The sequence below is a fragment of the Ornithorhynchus anatinus genome, chromosome 10 (assembly GCF_004115215.2).
Source record: "Ornithorhynchus anatinus isolate Pmale09 chromosome 10, mOrnAna1.pri.v4, whole genome shotgun sequence".
Lineage (NCBI taxonomy): Eukaryota > Metazoa > Chordata > Mammalia > Monotremata > Ornithorhynchidae > Ornithorhynchus > Ornithorhynchus anatinus.
This window is the reverse complement of record NC_041737.1, coordinates 45,178,663-45,201,549: the sequence shown is the minus strand read 5'-3', so window position 1 is coordinate 45,201,549 and position 22,887 is coordinate 45,178,663. Positions and strand designations below refer to the sequence as shown.

The 22,887-nt window shown below is 41.0% G+C and overlaps 1 protein-coding gene across 3 annotated transcripts in view; it reads left to right on the top strand.

Annotated features, from left to right (window-relative positions):
* GRM8 (glutamate metabotropic receptor 8) overlaps nucleotides 1-22,887 on the top strand; it is a 458,029-nt gene that overhangs the window by 396,639 nt on the left and 38,503 nt on the right. For all 3 annotated transcript variants that reach the window (XM_029072711.1, XM_029072712.2, XM_029072713.1), the window contains exon 9: nucleotides 6,966-7,901. In XM_029072711.1, the coding sequence (XP_028928544.1) occupies nucleotides 6,966-7,901 (936 nt within the window). The remainder of the gene's footprint in view (nucleotides 1-6,965; nucleotides 7,902-22,887) is intronic.

Sequence of the window (22,887 nt, the reverse complement as noted above, 5' to 3'; positions counted from 1 at the left end):
TGAAGTTCAAGCTTTGCATAGTGACCACCAGAGTTCCTACATTCCTTGTTCACTGAACATCACTATCCTTCTTGTCCCAGAGGACCACATTCTTGATATTGTGGTCTGACAGACTCCTGGCTGTCTTTCAATTCACAATTTCAGCTCCCTGCTAAATCCTTACAGTTGTTCCTGCACAATATTTCCTCATTTTCTCCTTGTTCCTCTTCACCCAAGCAACTACCACTCGTTGCCAGCTCTCTTAATATTGTGACTGGACTATTAACAACGGTGATTGTTAAGAGTTTATTAAACAATGTATTAAGTATTGGGGTAGGTGCAAGGTAATCATGTCAGACAATCCCTTTCCCATAAGAGCTCACAGTCTAACTAAGAAGGAGAGTAGATATTTAGTTTACATTTTACAGATGAAGGAACTGAAACACAGAGAATTTAAGTGACTTGCCCAGGACCACACAGCAGGCATCTGGCAGAGCTGAGATTAGATCCTGTGTCCTCTGATTTCCAGGATCGAGTTCTTTCCACTAGACCACGAATCAATATCCTCATTAGTCTTCCTGCATCTAGCCTCTCCAATCAATTAATCAACTTTATACTTCTCAGCACGTAAGAATATGTGTTTATTCAATTCTGCATTCAATTATACTTTGCTTGTAAATACTTTTATACTTGTTTTCCTCATTAGAGTGTAAGCTCCTTGTATGCAGGAAATGAGACATTTGCCAGTTTTGTGCTTCCCAAGTGCTGAATGAAGTGCAATGCATACAGTGAGTGCTCAATAACTTCTGCACCTACTACTACAATGCTCCAGAAAAACAGTCTCCCTCTCTCCTTCCTTAGTTTTCCAATGTTGATGGCTTACTTGGGGCAAAATGTTTTCTGTTCCACTTTCATGGTCATTGTAGAGGGTTGGTTCTTCATCCAAAAGAAGATATGAACAATCTCCGAGACCAGATTTTGTCAGGAAAATTCCTTTCTTTGTAGCTGGAAACACAGTTTCAAAACATTAATCAGATAACCAATCAGTAGAATTTATTGGACACCTGCTGTGTACCGAAAAGTGTACTAAGCACTTGGGAACATCTAATAGAAGGAGAAATGATTTCCTCCCACCAGGAGTTTACAATCTAGCAGGAGAGACAAATATAAAATAATTCAATAATAGGAGGAAGTGCTCAAGTAGTAAAGTATGTAGACTGTGAAAAAGTGTAATGGGAAGCTCAGTGCCCTAATGTTGAAATGACAATAAACCAATGGTATTTATTGAACACTTATTGTATGCAGAGCTCCCTAGGGAGGGTATAATAAGGTAAGTAGAGAGGTTCCCTGCCCTTAGAGAGTTTATAATCTAGCTGGGGAGAGAAACATTAAAATGCTAGAGTAACTAGAATTCATCTAGGGAGAAGAAATGTTAATCCAGTTAGATTAACTGTAGTAGCTGGGATTTCAGAGGAGTTTTGAAAAAGAGTAGAATTGAGGTAGAGAACTGAAGAGGAAGTCTGAGCAGGAGGAAAGGCCAGGGGATGGGGTGGGAGAGTTGAGAAAGAAGCACAGTGACTCAATCGGTCAATAATATTTATTGAGTACTTACTGTATGTAGGGCACTGTACAAAGCACTTGGGAGAGTTCAATACAACAGGATTAGTAAACACATTCCCTGGCCGCAAAAAGCTTTTGTTCCAGATGGGAAGACAAATATTAAAATGCATTACAAATATGTACATACATAAGTGCTAAAGGGCTGAGAGAGGGGTGATTATCAAGTATTTAAAGGAGTGATCTTGGGAGGCATGGATGGAGCAAGAGAGAAGAAGGAAAAAAGAGTGGATAGATGAGTGGAATGAGTGTGGGCCTGGGAGTCTGAAGACCTGGGTTCTAGTCCCGGCTCCTCTACTTTCCTGCTGGGTGACCTTATAACTTTTCTAGGCTCTATTTCCACATCTGTAAAATGGGGATTCTATACCTCTTCTCCCTTTCACTTAGACTGCGAGCTCCACTTGGGACAGGAACTGTGTCCCACCTGGCTATCTACTTCAGTACTTTGTACAGTGCTTAACACATGCTAAGCACTTAAATACCATCATTATTATTGTCATTACTATGAGGAAGATTACAGTTAAATATTTGATTAGCCAAAATCAGTTTTCAATCTTAAAATGAGAATCTAGCACCAGTGTCCTAAACATCAGGCTGTTTCTTTTCAAACCATTGGTTTCCTGCCATAAAAATCAAAATCTATTTCTATGAAATTTCTTACACTTATCATAAGTTACTTATCATTAGCATCCTTGGCCCAATTTTCTTCCTCTTTGCCTCTTCTTCCACCTCCATAAATCAAGCCTTCCTGGGGAAAGAAGTGTCATAATCGTGGTCCATGTCAACAAACCACACCTGACTGTCCTTTGTCACTTATGGGAAAATTATCTCCTGAAGTTTCTCTTGTTGGGTTCTCCTCGGACCTGGGAGCCCTGGTGAAAGTCACCTGAAATATATGAATGCTTGAGGCGTGGCTTAGTGGAAAGAGCACAAGCTTGGGAGTCAGGTTCTAATTCTGCCTCTGCCATTTGTCAACTGTGTGACTTTGGGCAAGTCACTTAACTTCTCTGTGCCTCAGTTACCTCATCTGTAATATGGGGATTAAGGCTATGAGTCCCACGTGGGACAACCTGATTACCTTGTTTTCTACACAGTGCTTAGAACAGTGCTTGGCACATAGTAATCACTTAACAAATACCATTATTATTATTATCATTATTGAGGCCAGGGATTATATATGGTTCCAAATTATTCATATGTTTTCTAGGGGTAGATACATTTTTTTCCCCTGAATTAATGAGATAACTAGCAGTCATTTATGTGACTCTGTTCTATTCAGGTCTAGTTAATGAATTATGTGTTCAGTTACAGACATTTTGACAAAAATCTGAAATGTCTGGGACATGAACATTATCACTGATAATTCAGAAAAAAAAAGATTTTTTTGTGTGTGTGCTTATTACTGCACTCAGCCTAGTATGGTACTTAGCACACATTAAGCACTCAGTAAAATACTATTAAATGAATGAGTTATTAACATATCCTGTTGAATTTATTCTTTTCTTCTATTTTCAGATTATTTTAACTATCCTTTTATGTGTGCTTGTCCTTCCATGAACTCGCATGGAGTTTGTCTGCTCTACAAGGACATGATCCATGCCTTAAATTTATGAATATTTCCTAAGCACTTAGAACAGTGCTGGGCATCCAGTAAGCAAGGATTTTTAGAACAATGTTGATGACATGAATAGATGGAAACAGAAGAGCTCCAATTGATATCTCTTAATAAGTAATAATCAATGGCAAGGAATTATTCATTCTGATTTGTATGAAAATTTAGATAGAGTATACTCCATTCTCTTAGTACTAGAGGATTACAGTTACATTCTGGATGAATCCCAGGTTAAGGGCAACTCGCTGTATAATTCACCGTACCGTATTGTACCATATGCATACGTGTAGCTGTTTCTTTGAATGCCCACAATTGCCTTCTATCTTGAGATTTCCACACTGTCGGAAGAATGTCCCCTAATTCTCTAAAGCATTTTATCCTTAATGCATAGCAAAATCATCCATTGCTCTTCTACAATGGATGTTTTTGCTATGCATAAGAGCAGGTATATCAAGGGAAGGTTAGACTGCAACAGTCATGTGAGCAGGGAATGAGTCTACCATCTCTGTTATATTGTACTCTCCCAAAGGCTTAGTATAGTGCTCTTCACACAGTAAGTGCTCAATAACTATAATTGATTGATTCTTACCAATGAGGCCACCCCAGGGAAACTGTCTTCTACTATCCTTGAATGCTCTGGATTTGAGTGAAGCAAGCTTGTGTGCCCACAGAATCTCTGTAACTACATTCATATCATTTGCTTGAAATAACCGGTCTGATGTTTTACATAGCTTGCATGAGTTCCAGTGGAATGGATAATCATGGTTGGTGACTTTCTCAAGGCAGAAGTTGCAGTTTCTGCTCTCAGAAGATGTAGTTCTCTTCTCATATATATAGTTGGATGGTCTTCATGTCCAAATTTTATGGGCTGGCAGATCCCCAACTATGTGAAGTATACACCAAATGTGTGATGCCACAGGAAAAGTTGGGAGTCACCAGAAGAAAACAGAGTAGCCAGATGTGAAACATTCAGAAGTGGGGTACTTGATTCAAGGATAGTAGAACACAGTCTCACTGGGGTGGCCTCATTGATAAGAATCAATCAATTATAGTTATTGAGCACTTACTGTGTGAAGAGCACTGTACTAAGCCTTTGGGAGAGTACAATATAACAGAGATGGTAGACTCATTCCCTGCTCACATGGCTGGGAAGTATCTTAAGTGTCTTAAGAGACTCTTTTTATAGTATTTATTAAGTGCTTACTATGTGACAGGCACTGTTCCTGGGGTATATACAGGATAATCAGGTTGGACACAGTCCCTATCTTACATGGGGCTCGCAGTCTTAATCAGCATTTTACAAATGAGGTAACTGAGGTCCAGAGAAGTGAAGTCACTTGCCCAAGGATATCCAGCAGACAAGTGGCAGAGCAGGGATTAAAATCCAGGTCCTTTTGACTCCCAGGCCAATGCTCTATCCCCTAGGCCACACTGTTTCTCATGACTCTGAGATCATGATCTGAAGAATGAGAAACAAATGATCGCAGGCAATTTAGGGTAACATGCAACCATGCAGCAAAAAGTGAATTTTATTATTATTAGGCACTTACTCTGAGCAACACACTCTATTAAACACTGAGGTGTGTACAATTGAATTAGAAGACAAGATCCTTCCCCTCAAGGAACTTATATTCTATAGGAATGACAGGTACTAAAATGAATTACAGGTAGGGAGAAGCGATAGAGTTTAAAGGTAGGTATCTAAGTGCTACCCAGAGTGATAGCCAAGTAACTGGCAGTAAAAAGGGAAATAAAGTGGAGAGATGAGAGATTAATCAGGGATGGTTTCCTGGAGAAGATGTGAACTTTGAAGATGACTAGAGCAGTGAGCTGCTGGATTTGAAGGAAGGGGGTGGGAGACATTCCAGGCAGCATGGAGGACATGAGCAAGAGTTCTGTGGTGAGAGAGGCAAAAATTTTTTAATGAATAGTATTTATTGAGCACCTACTCTATGTAGAGCACTGTCCTAAACAATTGGGAGAATGCAGTAGATATAGGAGACACAACCTGTACCCACAAGGAGCTTAGACTTTAATGGAGGAGCTAGGAGGATGATAGGCTTAAACTGTAGAGTAGGCAAATTGATACATACAAAAGTGCCAAAGGGGATTGTCAATACAACAGTTTTGAGATGAGAGAGTGGAAATTGTAACCTGGAGGGAAGACAAAATAATGGGGGAAATTATTCTGGAGGAGGTGGGATTTCAGAAGGGCCACACCAAGACTCTCATCAATTTTTGTTTTAAGGCAGAATTGACATCTAGATGAAATTTGATTAGTAACTTGGTATTGACACCTTGAATATATGCAATTTTCTCTTGGCATGAAAGCCAATAGTGTAGTCTTCAAAGATTTACCTGCCCAATATTTTTCTGCCTTTCAGATCTGCCTTGATTTTTTTGTTTTGCCATAAAAGAAGAGATGGAGTGTTATTCAACACAGCTGGCATCATTGGGCACTTGCCCAAGACAGAATTTAGATTAAGCCCACACTGATTAGCATACAGAAGGCTACTCAGGAGCAAGTTCATTCTTCATTAACAATACATTTTTTTTCTTCAACAAATAAGAGTGTCATATGGCTGTAGTTGCTTCCTTTCTCCCTTAGTGAAATAAAAGGATAGGACATTCCCATGTCCAGTGTAATTATGGAAAGCAGATCATTGTCTCTGACACACTAAGCTTCACCAAAAAGTATTTTATTTACTTCTGGGAGTCCATTAAGGTCTGAAGTCAATACTTTAGCACTCAATGGACACTCTCAATTTTTCTCTCCTATTTTGAAGCTAGGCTGCTGTGTGGTTATGGTGCTGATTTCATGTCTCAGTGAATCCCAGCCAGAAAAGAAAATAACCTTTCAAGAAGTTTCAAATTACAGACTGTAAGCTTCTTGTGGGCAGGGAATGTGTCTACCAACAATGTTATATTTTACACTCCCAAGCACTTAGTACAGTGCTTGGCACACCATAAGTGCTTATTAAATATGATTGACGTAAAATTCACTAAATTGGACCATGTCTACCAACTCTGTTGCATTACATTTCCAAGTGGTTAGTACAATACTCTGCAGATAAGTACTAAGTAAATACCAGTGATTGATTGATTGATAGGCTATCAGCCACGCACATGAAAGAGGATGCATGAGTCTAAAAGGAAATGCACTGAAACTTAGGAAGACACTCACATTATGCTTCTTTGTGTTCATAATCTTGTTTCACTTTTGGGTTTGGAAGAAAAAGATATTTTCCTTTTCAGACCTAACCTGGAGGGTAGAATGATAGTGAAGATACCCCAAGAGCAGATGTCCTCATTCACAGAGGAACATAGACCTTTTCCCCATTTTCCCCAAATACGTTTCCAAAATTGCATACGTATGTGGGTGTATTCATGGCCTAATCAAGTCTTTTAGAACATCTGCCATTCAGATTTGCTTGTGATCAGCTCATAAACTTCCCTTTAAGGGACTTTTTTTCTGTGGGGAGTCGATAAATCTCTCTTCAGTGCCAGTTTGGTCAGCAGCAGAGAGGTAAATAGAAACTAATGACACTCATCAGACTGATGCCAAAAATGATTTATTGGACCCAATCACTTAACACTTTCACAAAGTCAATAGAAGGGAAAAGGAACCGGTTTCTTATTATGGTAAACTGTATTTGCACTGTCAGACCACAGTGATTTATTGCAAACCTGTGGCTAGGATTAGTGTCTTACAAATGGGAAAAATATGGAAGGCTCATTAATTTTTTTCTACCCGCAGGTAGAAAACATGCAGTGGGCGAATCGAGAACACACTCACCCAGCTTCGGTGTGCAGCGTGCCATGCAAGCCGGGGGAGAGGAAGAAAACGGTCAAGGGTACTCCGTGTTGCTGGCACTGTGAGCGCTGTGAAGGCTACCATTTCCAGGTGGACGAGCTATCCTGCGAGCTTTGCCCACTGGACCAGAGGCCCAACATCAACCGCACAGGCTGCCAACTGATCCCCATCATCAAGCTGGAGTGGCACTCCCCCTGGGCTGTGGTGCCCGTGTTCCTAGCGATCCTTGGGATCGTCGCCACCACCTTCGTCATCGTGACCTTCGTCCGCTACAATGACACCCCGATTGTGAGGGCGTCTGGGCGGGAGCTGAGCTATGTGCTCCTGACTGGGATTTTCCTCTGCTACTCCATCACCTTCTTGATGATTGCCGCACCGGACACGGTCGTCTGCTCCTTCCGACGGATCTTTCTGGGGCTCGGCATGTGTTTCAGCTATGCGGCCCTGCTGACCAAAACCAACAGGATCCACAGAATATTTGAACAGGGCAAGAAGTCAGTCACTGCCCCGAAGTTCATCAGCCCCGCCTCTCAGTTGGTAATCACCTTCAGCCTCATATCCCTGCAGCTCCTCGGAGTTTTTATCTGGTTTGCCGTGGACCCACCTCATATCATCATTGATTATGGAGAACAAAGGACACTGGATCCCGAAAATGCCAGGGGAGTGCTCAAGTGTGACATTTCTGACCTTTCTCTCATTTGTTCCCTGGGATACAGTATTCTCTTGATGGTCACGTGCACTGTTTATGCTATTAAGACAAGGGGGGTCCCAGAGACCTTCAATGAAGCCAAACCTATTGGATTTACTATGTACACCACCTGCATAATTTGGTTAGCTTTTATTCCCATCTTTTTTGGTACAGCACAATCAGCTGAAAAGGTAAGCGGTAACCAGCTCTCTTGCTAAATATTGACAGTTGTTCTCTCTGCCTTTTTGGTCACAGGGGCTTTGACTCTCTTCCTCTCTGCTGCTAATTGGCATTCTATCCTGGTGAGCCATTCAGTTTTATACTGATCTTGAAGCATTTCATCCTATCCTTAGGGTCCCTGGGCTCAGTCTACGTGATGACTAATCCTGATTTTTCTCGAAGAATATTTCAATGCATTTTCTTCCTGGAAGGTCTGGAGATTGACAGATCAAGCACTCTGTGTCACTCCTACAGCCCGGTGGTCCTTTAAAGAGAGCTGTGCTCTTCAGAGAGATAAGGGGTGGAAGAACAGAGAGAGAGAGGTTAGAGGGACCTTCACTGGACACACTCTGTAAATCTCAGTGTTGTCCCTGTGCAGTGCTCCCTCCTCTTTTCTGACGTCACTCAGGGAGAGGCTTGGGCTCATGAGGCATATTTAATTTTCTCAGGAAAGGAAAAAAAAATATGGGTGAAAGCTATTCATTGTTCTCTTCCTGACAAACATTATAGATTTTCCCTTGAAACAGGAGCAATGAAATGACAGTAAATCAAACATTTTGAAGGTGAGCAACCTGAAACAGAGGCCCAGCACATTGTCTGTGAAAGGGGTTCCCTTCAAGAACTAATGTGCAAATTTTGCTTCAAGTGTGTCTTTTAAAGGGTTTGCACCTCTCTTGCTTCCCAAATGAAACTGAAAGGTGAATATCACCTGATGGGGATGACCTTTCCAGCGATACAAAATTCCAGTTGAGTTTTGCAGGTCTCATTTATAGTTTTAGCTGATTGGGGAATATATCACTTGGTAGGGGGATTGAAAAGTCATCAGCATGAACACTGATTCTTTATGGAATCAAAATTTCCTTCAATCTAGTTCTTGCAAAACAAAAAATCACTTCAGCAAGCCACGGATCCAGAGTCTGTGACCTTTCCTGTCTTGCCTGGCATTGTGAGGCTGGCCATAAACGTTTTCTGTAGAGCTGATCAACTCATAGGTAATGTACATTTAGCAGTGCTGGCATCCACAGTGGGCAGAAGGGATTTAAATAGGGGAATTTATTAGGGTTTTCACTGAAGACGAAGCTGAGGAAATAAATGTGTGGGGCCAAGTACTGTATGAAGTTCACTTTATCGTGGGGTTGTTTTGGTTCGATTACTTCGACTTCAGTTTCATTTTAGGACATCAATAGGCATTTTTCTGTAGGTAGGAAATGTGAGTGGACTTGTGGAGATATTACCTGCTAACTGCAATAGTGTGAACTTCTGCAAGAATTTTGTTCACTTTCTTTTCACATTACTGCTTCATCTACAGATGGCAATAATAAGCTTTTAATTTTACCTTCTTCTAGAAAGTGAATATTTGAACAAACAAAATCTCCAGGACCCCAACATCTAACTGCTTCTACTTCTTTTTTAATTATGGGTTGTTCTTATTCTTCATAGAATGACTTTGGGAGGGGGGAAGCAAATTAAAATGCAAATTAGGTGGTTTTGCAATTCAAATAATTCTTTCAGTGTCTTCATTTTTTATAGTAAATAAAAACATGTTCCTACACTAAGGCTGTCAGACAAGCATCACAGTAGCTCAAGCATGCATCTCATTAAATTGTTTGTAGAAAGAAGCAAATATAATGGGCATTACTCATAACCATAGATATGAATTGCCTGGATTGGGTAAGTGAAAATGGCTTTAGCTATTTAGCTAATATAGAACTTCTAAGAAGCCCATTGTAAAACACATTATGAACGACGTTAATTGAGATTGGATTTTAGACCCTTTTTGTTAGATTTGAAATTGTCTAAACAAATGAACTTCCCACAGTAGATTTGAAAGTCCTTAAATTATTTAGCTGGTCTCAGAATTTGTTCAAATCTGGAGGAACTATAGACAACAGCTAGGGCTAAATTCCTGAAGTGCTTAATAGGATAACATTCTCTATGGTTTGAAAAATGGTCTTTCATCATCATCAGTGGTATTTATTGAGTGCTTACTGTGTGCATTGCACCGCTTGGGAAAGTACAGTACAACAGAATTGGCAGACACCTTCCCTGCCCACAGTGAGCTTACAGTCCAGAAGGGGAGACAGACTTTAATATGAATGATTAATTCATGGTATATAATTTATAGATATGTATATAAATGCTGTGGTGCTGACGGTACAGGTGAATATCAAATGCCCAAAGGCCACAGATCTTTAACTCTTTTCTATCCCTTTGCCAAGTTCCCTCCAACCATTGTTGACCTATTTACAAACATATTCTGAATCAATGGTAACAAATGACAGGAAGCAATGCCTGAGTCTGAAAAAGAACATATTGCATATGCTCCATTGATGAGGCATCAGTGGAGCATATGAAGTGTAGACAGGATGATTTTCAGAACTGAGGTGAAATTTATTAGTAACCTCTTGGATAGTCTTTAAGAAATAAGACATTATATCGACTACTTGAAAATAAGCAAAGAGATCACAGGAATGTAAGGAAATCAAAAGGCAGGCATTGCATTACTTAAATTTAGAATACAGTCACTTCTCTTACCAAACAGTAATTATGTTCTTGAAAAACCTGTATTAAAAAATAAAATCACATTATGGAATTTACACTCTGGATGATGCCATGTGTCTACACACAACCATTTCTTCTAACACCACATTTACTTGCTTGGACTTGTGGATCATGTTCTGTCCACACAGGTGCAAATTGTGGAGACAACATTCCCTTCATTGACAGTATTCTCTTCATGATGAACATGATGAAAACAGGTTATAGGAGAATTGATGGCTAATTGATTTGTGGTCTTAAAAATCCTAGAATAAAAATGTAATTCAGTTGTGGTTAGGCTTTAATCACCAATCAAAGAAATAACAACTAAAAAGACAATTCTGTGTGATTCAAATCCCAGTTTCTAAATTCCCTTTCTCATTTGATAATTGGGAATCGAAGCCAGTTGAATCTAACCTCATATAAACAAAAATTCTTTACCTCTGGAGTGTTGTAGCTAGGTAGCAGTTGCCAGCAGGTTCATAAAATACAAAAGATGGAGGTGATGGATTTTTCCCATCTATCAGAACTGAGTACAAATACAATAAAATGTAGTGAATCTGCTGAGTACTGTTCATTCTCCTCTGTTATTTTTGTCTCAGTAATTATGTGGCCACCTCATATAACTATTTGCAAATAGAAAGAGTCCATTAAAACTACCAGAAAGTATCTCAAAGCTGCACTGCAATCCTGTGCAAAGTGTCGCTTTGAGATATGAAATAGTACATATACACACATTAATAAATCATCAGTGAAGCATTTGTGGTGGGGAAGAGAAGGACTGCTTCTTATTCGGGGTAACCTTTGCCTAGGAGCTTTTAAAACAGGAGGTTAAGGAATTTGGATCTTCTGACAGGGAGTGCTTATCAATGGCATGATGATAGGAACCTAGTGGAACAAAAAATGAAATTGGTTAAACATTTGAAAAATGTTTTTTGAACCTCTGGGTAAAATTAAGTTATAATGGAAGGCTGCACAAGAATTGGATGAGGATAGATGGATGTCTAAAGTGCATCTTTTTTTGATGAAAAGAAGTATGTTAATTTTCCTGCATTACTCATTTACACATTTTGACAGGTGGATGAATCATGTTCTTTCTGTTAGATAATAAAGACATTTATTATATTTGTGATTTCTGCTGCTCTGTTTTGAATCAGCATATTTATCGTAGTTTTTCAATTGGCAAAAGAAAAGTAAATTTTGCTAAATCAAAGGGTGTGCTGAGCAATGTGGTTGGACCACACACTCTTCCCACACTGCTGGAAAGCAAAGATGGGTAGGGACAGAAGTCTGTAGAGATATCACATCCTTGATATCCTTATCCTCTCTCCAAATACCTTGCATTATATTTTACCTCCATCACCTCCAGAAGGTCTGGGCTTGGGAAGCTATTCTTTGAACATAAATGTAGCTGTAAATTATTTATATTAATGTCTGTCTCCCTCCAGATTGTAAGCTGGTTGTGGGCAAGGAATTGTCTACCAACTCTGTTGCAATGTACACTCCAAGCACTTAGTACAGTGCTTTGCACTAAATAAACACAGTAAATACCACCGATTGATTGAAAGCCCAGAGAAGTTTATATCAAGATCTTGAGCTCCTAAATGATCACAAGGGGGTTAGAGTTGAGGACATCATGTTGGAGCAGAGTTTCCACCAGAGAAGCAGAGTTTAATTCAATCAATTTTATGCAGCACCCTCAAAGGCACAACAAGAATTCTTGGAAACAGTGTAAGATAATGTTTCCAGCCTTTGGAAGCACTTCTGCTCAGTAGGATGAAAATATCATCGAATATAATTGATATAGTCAACCAACAGTTACTGGGACCTGGGAGGTCTAACTAGGCATGCAAGAGAATAGGGATTATTTGGAGAGGTAGCACGTGGTGGATTTGACATCAGTCTGATGACAATAGGGTGTGTACCAGCTTGCTCCAGGGAGTCTCTCTGATTTTTTTTTATGGCATTTGTTGAGTGCTTTACTATGTGTCAGGCACTGGGGTAGATACAAGCTATTCAGGTTGGACACAGTCCATGTCCCACATGGGGCTCACAGTCTTAATACCCATTTTACAGATGAGACAACTGAGGCACAGAGAAATTAAGTGACTTGCCCAAGGTCACACCGCAGATGAGTGGCAGAGTCAGGATTAGAACCCAGGTCCTAATTACCCCCAGGCCTGGGCTCTATCCATTAGGCCACACTGCTTCTTTTGTGCATATTGAGACTCAGCAGAGCTGTAATCCTGAGAGCTGCTATTGATAACTTCCTCAGTACTGCTGGTACAGATACACAAGAATAGACAAAGGAGCTGAACATCAGTCAGAGGATCAAAACAAAGATCTAAAGAGTGAACTTTATGGAAATTTTGATATGTCAGGAGTCTGGGCTCTGCCAGATGAAATGGGCAGCTTCTTCAGCAGTTTTGCAATCATCCGTGTGCCGAACGCAGCAACAAATTGTGTGTCAGGGACAGTTGCTTCCTGCAAACAGATTCCTATGCAGGCCTCATGAATAAAGGATAGAATAGAGCAGAATGCTTGGTGTCGGTTGAACAGCACACTGGTTGGGCTGAAATAATGTTCCAAAGATTATCTGAAGAAGAATCTCAAGCAGCCTGGATGCCTGAAAAGCAAAGAACAGTGGACAAATCGGCAGTGAAAGTTGGAGTGGTTCATTTTGAGTTTAAAGAGTCACATTGTTGGGAGGGAAGATGAGAATAATAACATTGGAGACATCACCTGAACTACATTTGTTGAGCACTTACTGTGTGTGGAGCACCACACTAAGTTCTTGGGAGGATACAGTGGAGTTAGCAGACACAATCTCTGCCCTCAGTTACAATATAGTTGGGGAGCTAGATACTAAGAATAATTTACATGAAGGTGCAGCAACCAAGTATGAGGATATGTCTATAAGTACTATGTGGGGCTGGGGGGGATATGACAGATACGTACGTGCTGAGTGGGGTGAGGACCTATGACAATATATATGATTTTCATATTCATAGATGATATACTATATATATAGTATATATATAAATACACACTGTATCGTATATTAATATATATCAAAAACCTGCAGAACCAGGGGTAATGATGGCGAAAGAGGACACATATTGACAGTATTAAAATGCTTCTCTATATCTGATGGCATTGGTCTCGTGCTTTTTATCATGTTACTGTGATAAAGGGACTCTTTCCTGATATCTGTAGATTACAAGGTAGAGTGTCATCTCCCCCAAGGCCATCCTACCCAGTAGTTTATTGGACTTTTCTTTAAAAGTATTACATTAAACTTCCAAGAAAATAACACATTGTTGGTTATTATACCTATAAAGAATTATTACTACCCTTTCTCTCTTAACAACTAAGCTCTTTCTTTTTTCTAACACTAAATTACCCATTCCTAAAATTATGGGGCGATATGGATCATTTCTCTTTCTGTGTTTTGTCTCTATTGTTTTGCTTCATTGACTATAAATTTTTAACCAGTGTTAGGTTGCCTGAAATGTTGCTCCTTTGCGAGCAACCCTGGGAACGCTTTATAGCCGTCATGAAACTGTTTGGCTGATGCATAAGCCTTCCCTGCTGCATCATGGCACCTTCTGGGGTTCCTTTGGGAGATCCAAAATACTCCAGTGTTCTGCTGAGGGGCGTAGCCCCTGGTACGAAAGGCTGGGGACTTTCACAGGGTTTGCATTCTAATCAGAGCCCTCCATACATTAATAATAATAATTGTTGTATTTGTTAAATGTTTACTCTGTGCCAGGCACTATACTAAGTGCTGGGATGGATGCAAGCAGTGCTCACAAGTGCTTAGTACAGCAGTCTGCACTCAGTAAGTGTGCAATAAATACCACTGATTGGCAAACTCCTGAAGGAGATGACAACCTCATGTTCATCCTGGGGCCTCAAGGATGCTCCCAGAAGACCCCAATCATTGTATTCCCTAAGATCCACAGTTCCCCAAATTCCCTGCTGTGATTCCCTGGGTTTGATTGCCTCAATGAAACCCTATGCGATTGTTTAACCCACCCCTGGGTTCAGACACTGGGAAGACCCCATGCCACCTTCCCAAGAAATCCTCCAGAAGTATCTAGGGTCCATTCGAGGGCAGCTCTTGGTCAGTGGATCCCAAAGGCCTGCTCCAGTCTGGCCCAGTGCATGGCATAGCGGATAGAACATGGGCCTAGGAGTCAGAAGGTCATGGTTTTTAATCCCTCTTCTTCCACTTGTCTGCTGTGTGACCTTGGGCAAGTCATTTAACTTCTCTGTCCCTCAGTTACATCATCTGTAAAATGGGGATTAGGACTGTGAGCCCCATGTGAGACAGGGACTGTGCCTAACCTGATTAACTTTTATCTACTCCAGCACTTAGAACAGTGCTTGGCACATAGTAAGAGTTTAACAAGTACCATAATTATTATTAATTATTATTATTATTATTGTTATCACATTTTGAAGAAGCGGAGTGGCCTAGTGGAAAGAGCATGGGCTTGGGTTCTAATATTGACTCTGCGACATGCCTGCTGTGCTTAACAAATACCATAAAAAAAAGACAGACTGATGGGGAAACTCGGTGACTCTGGGTAATCAACTCCTGCATCACTAGCCAAGGGGTTGTGTAATGATCTGAAGAAACAAGAGGATGCTTTAGTGCTGAAGCAGAGGGGCCAGGGATTTTAGTGGTTTCAGTGACATAGACCAGCGAGGATAGAGTTGAGGTTTGAGGCTATTCCCTCTGTTTCACCTGTGCCTGACCTTCTGCTAAACATGTAGTTCATGGCCAGGATGCACCTGGCATTTCTAGGAGGGCTTGATCCCCAGTGCCAATACAATGGCTGATCTATAAGAATTCTCCCTCACCTGTCCAGTCATGGAAAGATGAGACTGTGAGAGCCTTGAGGGTGAGAATCATGTCTTTGTTTTTTTAAAAGCATTTGTTAAATGCTTACTATGTACCATTCAGTCATTCATTCGATCATACTTATTGTGCACTTACTGTGTGCAGAGCATTGTACTAAGTGCTTGGGGAGTACAGTATTAACAACAAACAGACACATTCCAGCCCACAACAAGCTCAAAATCTACAGAACCAGGCACTCTACTAAATGTTGGGGTAGAGACAAGCTAATCAGGTTGGTTACAGTCCCTGTCCCATATGGGACAGTCCCCTCTTGTTCAAATTTATTAGGAAGGAGGTGGGAGGTTTTTAATTCTTCATGATTCCAACTGATACAGTAATAAAGGGTGGTGACAGGCTTCCAAGTCTTTCCAACTCTGCTTCAGTCACACTTTGAGGTTTGAATGATGATGGTGAGTGGATGGTAATAGAGGGCCCTTATTAGCCCTGGCATCAGCTCTGCCAAAAAACTCCACATCTTGGGACAAGGCACACATGAGTAGGATGGAGGGTCAGAGAGATGGGGGGGGGTGTTTAGGTGAAGCTAATACTATTAATTATAACTGTGGTATTTGTAGAGCTCTTACTATGTGCTAAACAATGGGGCAGATACACCCTGGCAAGTAGTTCAAGTCCTTGGTCATTTCTTCTCTGGGTTGAGTACAGGAAGTATTTGTTCTTGGGGATCTGTTCAGGACCATTTTCTGAACTGGTTGTAGGGTGAGCCATAATGTTGGTATTTGTTAAGCGCTTACTATGTGCCGAGCACTGTTCTAAGCGCTGGGGTAGCCACAGGGGAATCAGGGTGTCCCACGTGGAGCTCACAGTCTTAATCCCCATTTTCAGATGAGGTAACTGAGGCACCGAGAAGTTAAGTGACTTGCCCAAAGTCACACAGATGACAAGTGGCCGAGCCGGGATTCGAACCCATGACCTCTGACTCCAAAGCCCATGCTCTTTCCACTGAGCCATGCTGCTTCTCTATGAGCCATGTAAAGAGCCCTTCAATTTAGTGCCCTCTTAAGTATGACAATCCTGGGGAACCTCTTGCTTTGCCTGCCGTAAAAGCATTTCTACACCTTGAGGGCAGGAATCCTGTCTTCTCATTCTAATGTACCCTCCTAAGCACTCAGGACAGTTTTCTGCACAGAGTATGTACTCAAGTAAATATTACTGATTGTCCCTTCTTATGCTTAGGGATGACAGGAAACATCTTTTCTGGTACCTGGTATATCTTCTCTGGGTGTTTGGGATCATGGGGACAGAAGGGATATTTGAAAACTGGTATCTCTGCCCAGCTATGTCAGTCATTAGGCCATTGGGTACAGCCTCCTTACTCCTGCTGTGCCAGAGCGATATCTTGCTGTGCATGTCATGGGCTCACAGAAGCTCATCCCAAATAGTGCCTAAATTATGTTGGGCCCCAGAAAAGGTTCTGGGCCAGAGAAACAGAAACACTGACTACACTCAGACTCTGATGGAATCCAAGCTCCATGCCTTGGGAAGAGGAGGGTGGGAGGTGCAAGGACATTTTCTCTCTCCTCCATTTCCCCTTGATTCTGCTGGGATCCTGCTAGTTTGAAAGATCCTTGAGGGCAGGGGTCATGTCCACTAAATCTATTGTATTGCCCCAAATACTTAGTAAAGTGCTCTGCCCACAGTAAATATTCAGTAAATACTGTTGATGGATTGATTGGGTTCTGCAATCTAGAAGAAGGACTGGCACTTCCCTCCACAATCGCCTTTCTTATAGCTTGGGAATAGATCAATGGAGATTATGCATTGTCTCCACATCTTGGTCCTACCAACCCTCCATTTCTTTTGTCCCTTTGCCTCTGAAACTTCGAAGTGTAGAACCTACTGACTTTATCCCTGATATACCTTACTGATAGCAAGTAGTAGTAATTCCAGTTGAATTTAGAGAAATCAATCCATCTTAGGGAAGAAGATATACATTTTGTTTCTATAAATATAGGCAGACAATTCAGACAGTTTAGGATGAGTTCCTGACAATTCATGACCAAACTCATGTAGTTATTCGTCCTCCCTGTACTCCTAACTCTTTTTACCTTGGAAACACAGTACCTATGTTTGAAAATAAATCAATTTTCAATTTAGCTTCATTGCTCACCTTTAAAATATTTTAAAATGATCAAGGGAGCTTGTTGCTCTCTAGGTACCCACTGCACCTTCTTAATTAAGCAAGCTTCCCCATTCTGGCAATGTTTCAGAAAAAATTTAACAAGATGGGAGAGGCGTGCTTTGAACTGTTTTAACAGGAGACACAGGAGACTAAAAGCTTCTACCAATACCACAGTGTTAAAGTTGAATTTGCTCAATGCAAACTTTAGTTTTTTTCAGAGTAACTGGGTTAGGATTGCACTACTCTGGGAAATTATTCAATTACCAGGTAAAATGAATGTAAGAGCTATGTGCATTTGGTCGCTTTCATCTTGGATTTATGTGCTTAGGAGACACTTGGGTTTGTTTCAATGTTACTGCGAATTAGGTAAAAAGCAGACTGTGCTTTCTAGGAAGGTCTGACAGAGTATTTGTCATATAGTGGAGAATACAGAGATTTCTATTCAGCCATGGGGTGATTTTTTAAAAAAATAAAATAAAATCAACCTGCCAGTTCCACAGAGAAGTGGGATATTCTCAATTCTTGCAAAGAGCATGCTTCACTATTCTGGATAGCTATTATCTGAGATGCTGACTCCTCACACCACAGCATCAGTGGACCTGCTCATCATTGCCCAGTGAACATTGATGGGCTATTGCAGACCTGTCATGAGACAGCACCAGGCTTTTGTATGGATCCTGTTTATTCCGGATTCTGCTGTCTCTTCTATGAATAGGACTTTCTGTTGACCAATGGGACACTGGAACCATAAGCCTTTTTTCACAGGTAATCACACCAGTAGGTGCTTATGCTATTCAACAGAAGAGAAAAATAGTTTGAGAGGGAAACCACCACCTCTGAGCCCACAGACTTTTAGTGGTTTCTCAGATGTCGAGTTGCCTGTTAGCGAGTATTGTTCATGTCTATTAGGATTGCTTTCATGACTCCTGAAGAAATAATATTATAGGCTTAGATGGCCCCTTTCATCTTAGGGTATCCAAATGTCCATTTGCCTGATGTACTGTGGCCAAAGGAAAATGGGGATGGAGGAAAGGCGGGAGCTTCTGGGATCATTTCAAAAGGGGAAATATGGCAAAGAACCATATTTACTTGCATAATTGCACCTTCCCAATTTTTGGGGTGGGGAAAAAAGAGATTGTATTTGGTACCCCCTCTTTATAAGAAGTTACCTAGGAAAGTAGTAAAAAGATAGATCATGGCAAAGCAGGTGGGGGGAATTAATTCACTGAGTGCCTTTTGAATGCAGGACTGTGGATCATGCCATAGAAGTAAGAATTGCAGGTGTACATACTCTCTTCTTCCTCCTCCCCCCCTTTTTTTCTTTTTTCTTCTTTTTTTTTGTCCTGTCCTTATTGTTGGACTTAATTCTTACATGATCTGCAAAATAGTAATTTTCAGTGCCCTAAAGTGCACATGTGTGTAATATATTTTGCAAAAGAGGTGGATGCTGAAATTCAGATAATAACTTGAATGTTTCTCCTCTCAGCCTACAGTTCTTTCTGCTTACCTTGGCAGGCTAGAGAAATCTTGCAGAAACACAGTGGTCAACTGGACCTGACTGAAACCAGTGAACAGAAATGGGCCATGAGGGAGGGACAGCAATCAGTAAAAGGCAAAGGGCATGGAAAAGAGACTAATCACTCCCAGCAGTGGTCCAGTGTACAACCACAACACAGGCCATGACCATTCTTTGCCCAGGTAAGGGAAAGAAAGGAAGGCCACGCAGAGTTGTTCAACAGGAAAATCAGTCCTAATTGCAGGAAGCATATAAGAAGACTGCATGGGGTCATCTGTAAAATGGGGATTAAGACTCTGAGCCCTACGTGGAACAACCCGATTACTTTATATCTACCCCAGCACTTAGAACAGTGTTTGGCATATAGTAAACACTTAAATGCCATCATCATCATCATCATCATCATGTTTCCAAACCTCACTTGGTGCTTTAGAAGGATCTAAAGAAGGGTTTAGAAGAACACAGACCCTACTGTGTTTTTTGGCCCATCTTGGACAAGGCAGTATATCTGGGGTGTATTGTTGTTTATTTGTGTTTGTTTTGCTACCAGAGCCACACAGCAGAGGACAAAAAGCTGATCCAGTGACTGAAATTACTTTTCAGCAGAGCCCCGTGGAGTGTGCTTACACCATATGCTTCACTTTTAAGCTGCTCAACAGTAGTGGTGTTGGAGTTACAACAGTTTGTTCAAGGCTCTAAGTTTCATAGTGTTCCCTATAGGAATCTGAAGAAATTCCCACAGTGCACTGCTCTGTGGTGTGCTCAAATCGAGAAGCACATATGGCCCCGATACCTTAGAGAAATCATTTCCATTAACTTTTGGCCCTTTATAGTGAGTGTAGATAGTGTTGAGGCACACGGTGCTCTTCCAACAGGTTGTTTTATCCTGCTACAATCTTGGTTTTTCTTTCAGGGTTGTGTGTGACCTTTGCTAAATGACTTTGACCTTTCTCTTAAAGAGGCTAGTTTGTGACTTGGTTGATATTAATAGTTTCATGTTGGGAGATTGAATTTGATTTTTGGCTCTTGTAATGTAAGACCACAGCTCGCTTTCTTTTATTTTCTTTGAAATTTTAGTAAGTGCCACTTCCTAAATATCTGCTAAGGGGTGGGGTCTCAGGAAAGGTCACTCCGTCTCAGGAAATTAAATGCCATGGGCCCCAGACTGCGTGGATTATGGGCTTCCTTGGTGTGTAGTGGCGGGGAGGAGGGAAGATTTCCTTTTTGTGTTCTGCCCCTTCTCTATTCCTCTTGCCCTTGGAATGGTCCCCCAAATCCTTGCCTGGCACAGAGCTGGTGCTCTCCAAGAGTCCAGAGAAGAGCAAGATTTCAGTGACTTCTCATTTGTCATGGTCCCACCACCCCTTTAATAATAATATCTGAGGTACTTGTTAAGTACTTACTATGTTTCAAGCACTGTACTAAGGTAAGCACTAGGGTAGATACAGGATAACCAGGTCCCACGTGGGGCTAACAGTCTTAAATGGGAGGGAGAACAGGTATTGAATCCCCATTGGACAGTTGAGGAAACTGAGGCACAGAGAAGTTAAGTGGCTTGCCCAAAGTCACAGAAGTGGCAGAATCGGGAATAGAACCAAGGCCCTCTGATTCCTGGGGCTGTGCTCTTTCCACTAGGCCACAGAACTATTTAGTTAAGATTGAGCAGCCAGCACTACCCACTTCAGCATTCTCAAGACACCTGGAGAGACACTGAAATAATGACACATGGCTCTGGTTATTTGGGAATCTAACATGAAAGGGTAGGTACATCCTCAAAGTTCTAAGAAATGGGAATTCTAGATTAGGTTGAATGAAATTAAAAAATAGAGGATATCATAGAGAAGCAGCATGGCTCAGTGGAAAGAGCCCGGGCTTGGCAGAGGTCATGGGTTCGAACCCCGCTCTGCCACTTGTCAGCTGTGTGACTGTGGGCAAGTTACTTAACTTCTCTGTGCCTCAGTTACCTCATCTATAAAATGGGGATTAAGACTGTGAGCCTCACGTGGGACAACCTGATTACCCTGTGTCTACCCCAGCGCTTAGAACAGTGCTCTGCACAAAGTAAGTGCTTAACAAATACCAACATTATTATTATTAACTCCTATTCTGGTTATTATTTGGAAAATGGAAAGATCACGGGCTTAGAAATCAGAGGACCTGGGTTCTAATTCTGGCTCTACTCCTTGCCTGCTGTGTGACCCTGGATAAACCACTTAGTTTCTCTGTTCCTCAGTTTCCTCATCTGTAAAATGGGAATTCAATGAATTTCCTGTAGTCTGTAAGTGCCTTGTGGGCAGGGAATATGTCTATCAACACTATTGTATTGTACTCTCCCAAGTGCTTGGTACAGTATTCTGCGCACCGTAAGCACTCAATAAATACCCTCGAGCAATTGATTGATTGAATTCTCATTGGGATCAGGAAATTTATGCATAAAAAGGGCCTTTCTAGTTCAGGGAGAAGCAGTATGGCCTAATGGAAAGATCATTAACCCTGGGAAGCAGAGGACCTAGGTTCTAATCGCAGGTCTTATAGTTGCCTGCTCGGTGACCGTGGGCAAGTCACTTAACTTCTCTCAGCCTTAGTTTCCTCATATTTAAAATGGGGAATCAGTACCTGTCCACCCTCCTACTTAGACTGTGAGCCCCAGGTGGGACAGGGACTGTGTTCAATATTTAGAATAGTTCTGAACACACAGTAAAGGTTAATAAATACTATTTTAAAAAAAGAGAAGGGGCTTTTTATAGCTTCTCATTCTCAGTCTCCCTGCCTGACTTCCTTGTGTGGTGACAGTGTATTCAATTAATTAATTTGTGTTATTTGAGGGTATAGACATTAGATTTTTAGCAGAGATTAAAACTATTTCCTTCTTCCGCAGGGTTTTCTTTTTTTTAATGGTATTTGTTAAGTGCTAAATATAAGCCAAGCACTGTTCTAGGCACTGACGGGGATAAAAGATAAACAGGTTGGACACCGTCTTGTATCTACCCTAGTGCTGAGCTCAGTGTTTGACACACAGTAAGATATTAGCTCACAGTTTTGCTCACAGCAAACATTTAACAGAAGCCATTATTGTGATAATAAGCCTTCTTTAAATAGCACTGATTGATTGAAGGCAGAGAATGTGTCTGTTATATTGTTATTCCGTACTCTCCCAAGCACTTAGTACAGGGTTCTACACACTTTAAATGCTCAGTAAATGCGATTGATTGATTGATTGATTGATCAAATGGGAAAAATAGTGTGGTCTTGGATCAATCAGTATATCAATCAATGGTATTTATTGAGCACTTACTGTGTGCAAAGCACTCAACTAAGTGCTTGAGAGAGTATAGTACAACATAATTGGTAGAGACATTCCTTGCCCACAATGAGCTTATAGTCTAAAGAAGGATCTAAAGAAGGGTTTAGAAGAACACAGACCCTACTGTGTTTTTTGGCCCATCTTGGACAAGGCAGTATATCTGGGGTGTATTGTTGTTTATTTGTGTTTGTTTTGCTACCTTCCTCAGATCAGATGATTTCAAAGGCAGGAACTCTTTCAACTGTATTTTTCCCTGTAGCCTGTGCAATGCTCAGCAGACTCTCAGTACCTGCCAGTGAATGACTCCTGGATAAAGCAGTATTCCAACACTTTCACTTAATTACCGGCTTTGCCAGAAAGGATTCCCTAGAGCTCCCAGAGTCTGTGTTCCTTTAACTTTTACTTTAAAAGTCTTTTTATCTCTTCCCAATTTATTCACACATTTTCCAGAGTGGTATTGCCTTTAACTTGAAAATGCCTGTGCATTTCAAGTCTTATCTTTATCTGGAATTCAAATGTGATCTGGTGCAGGACTCTAAGTCAGTAGCATT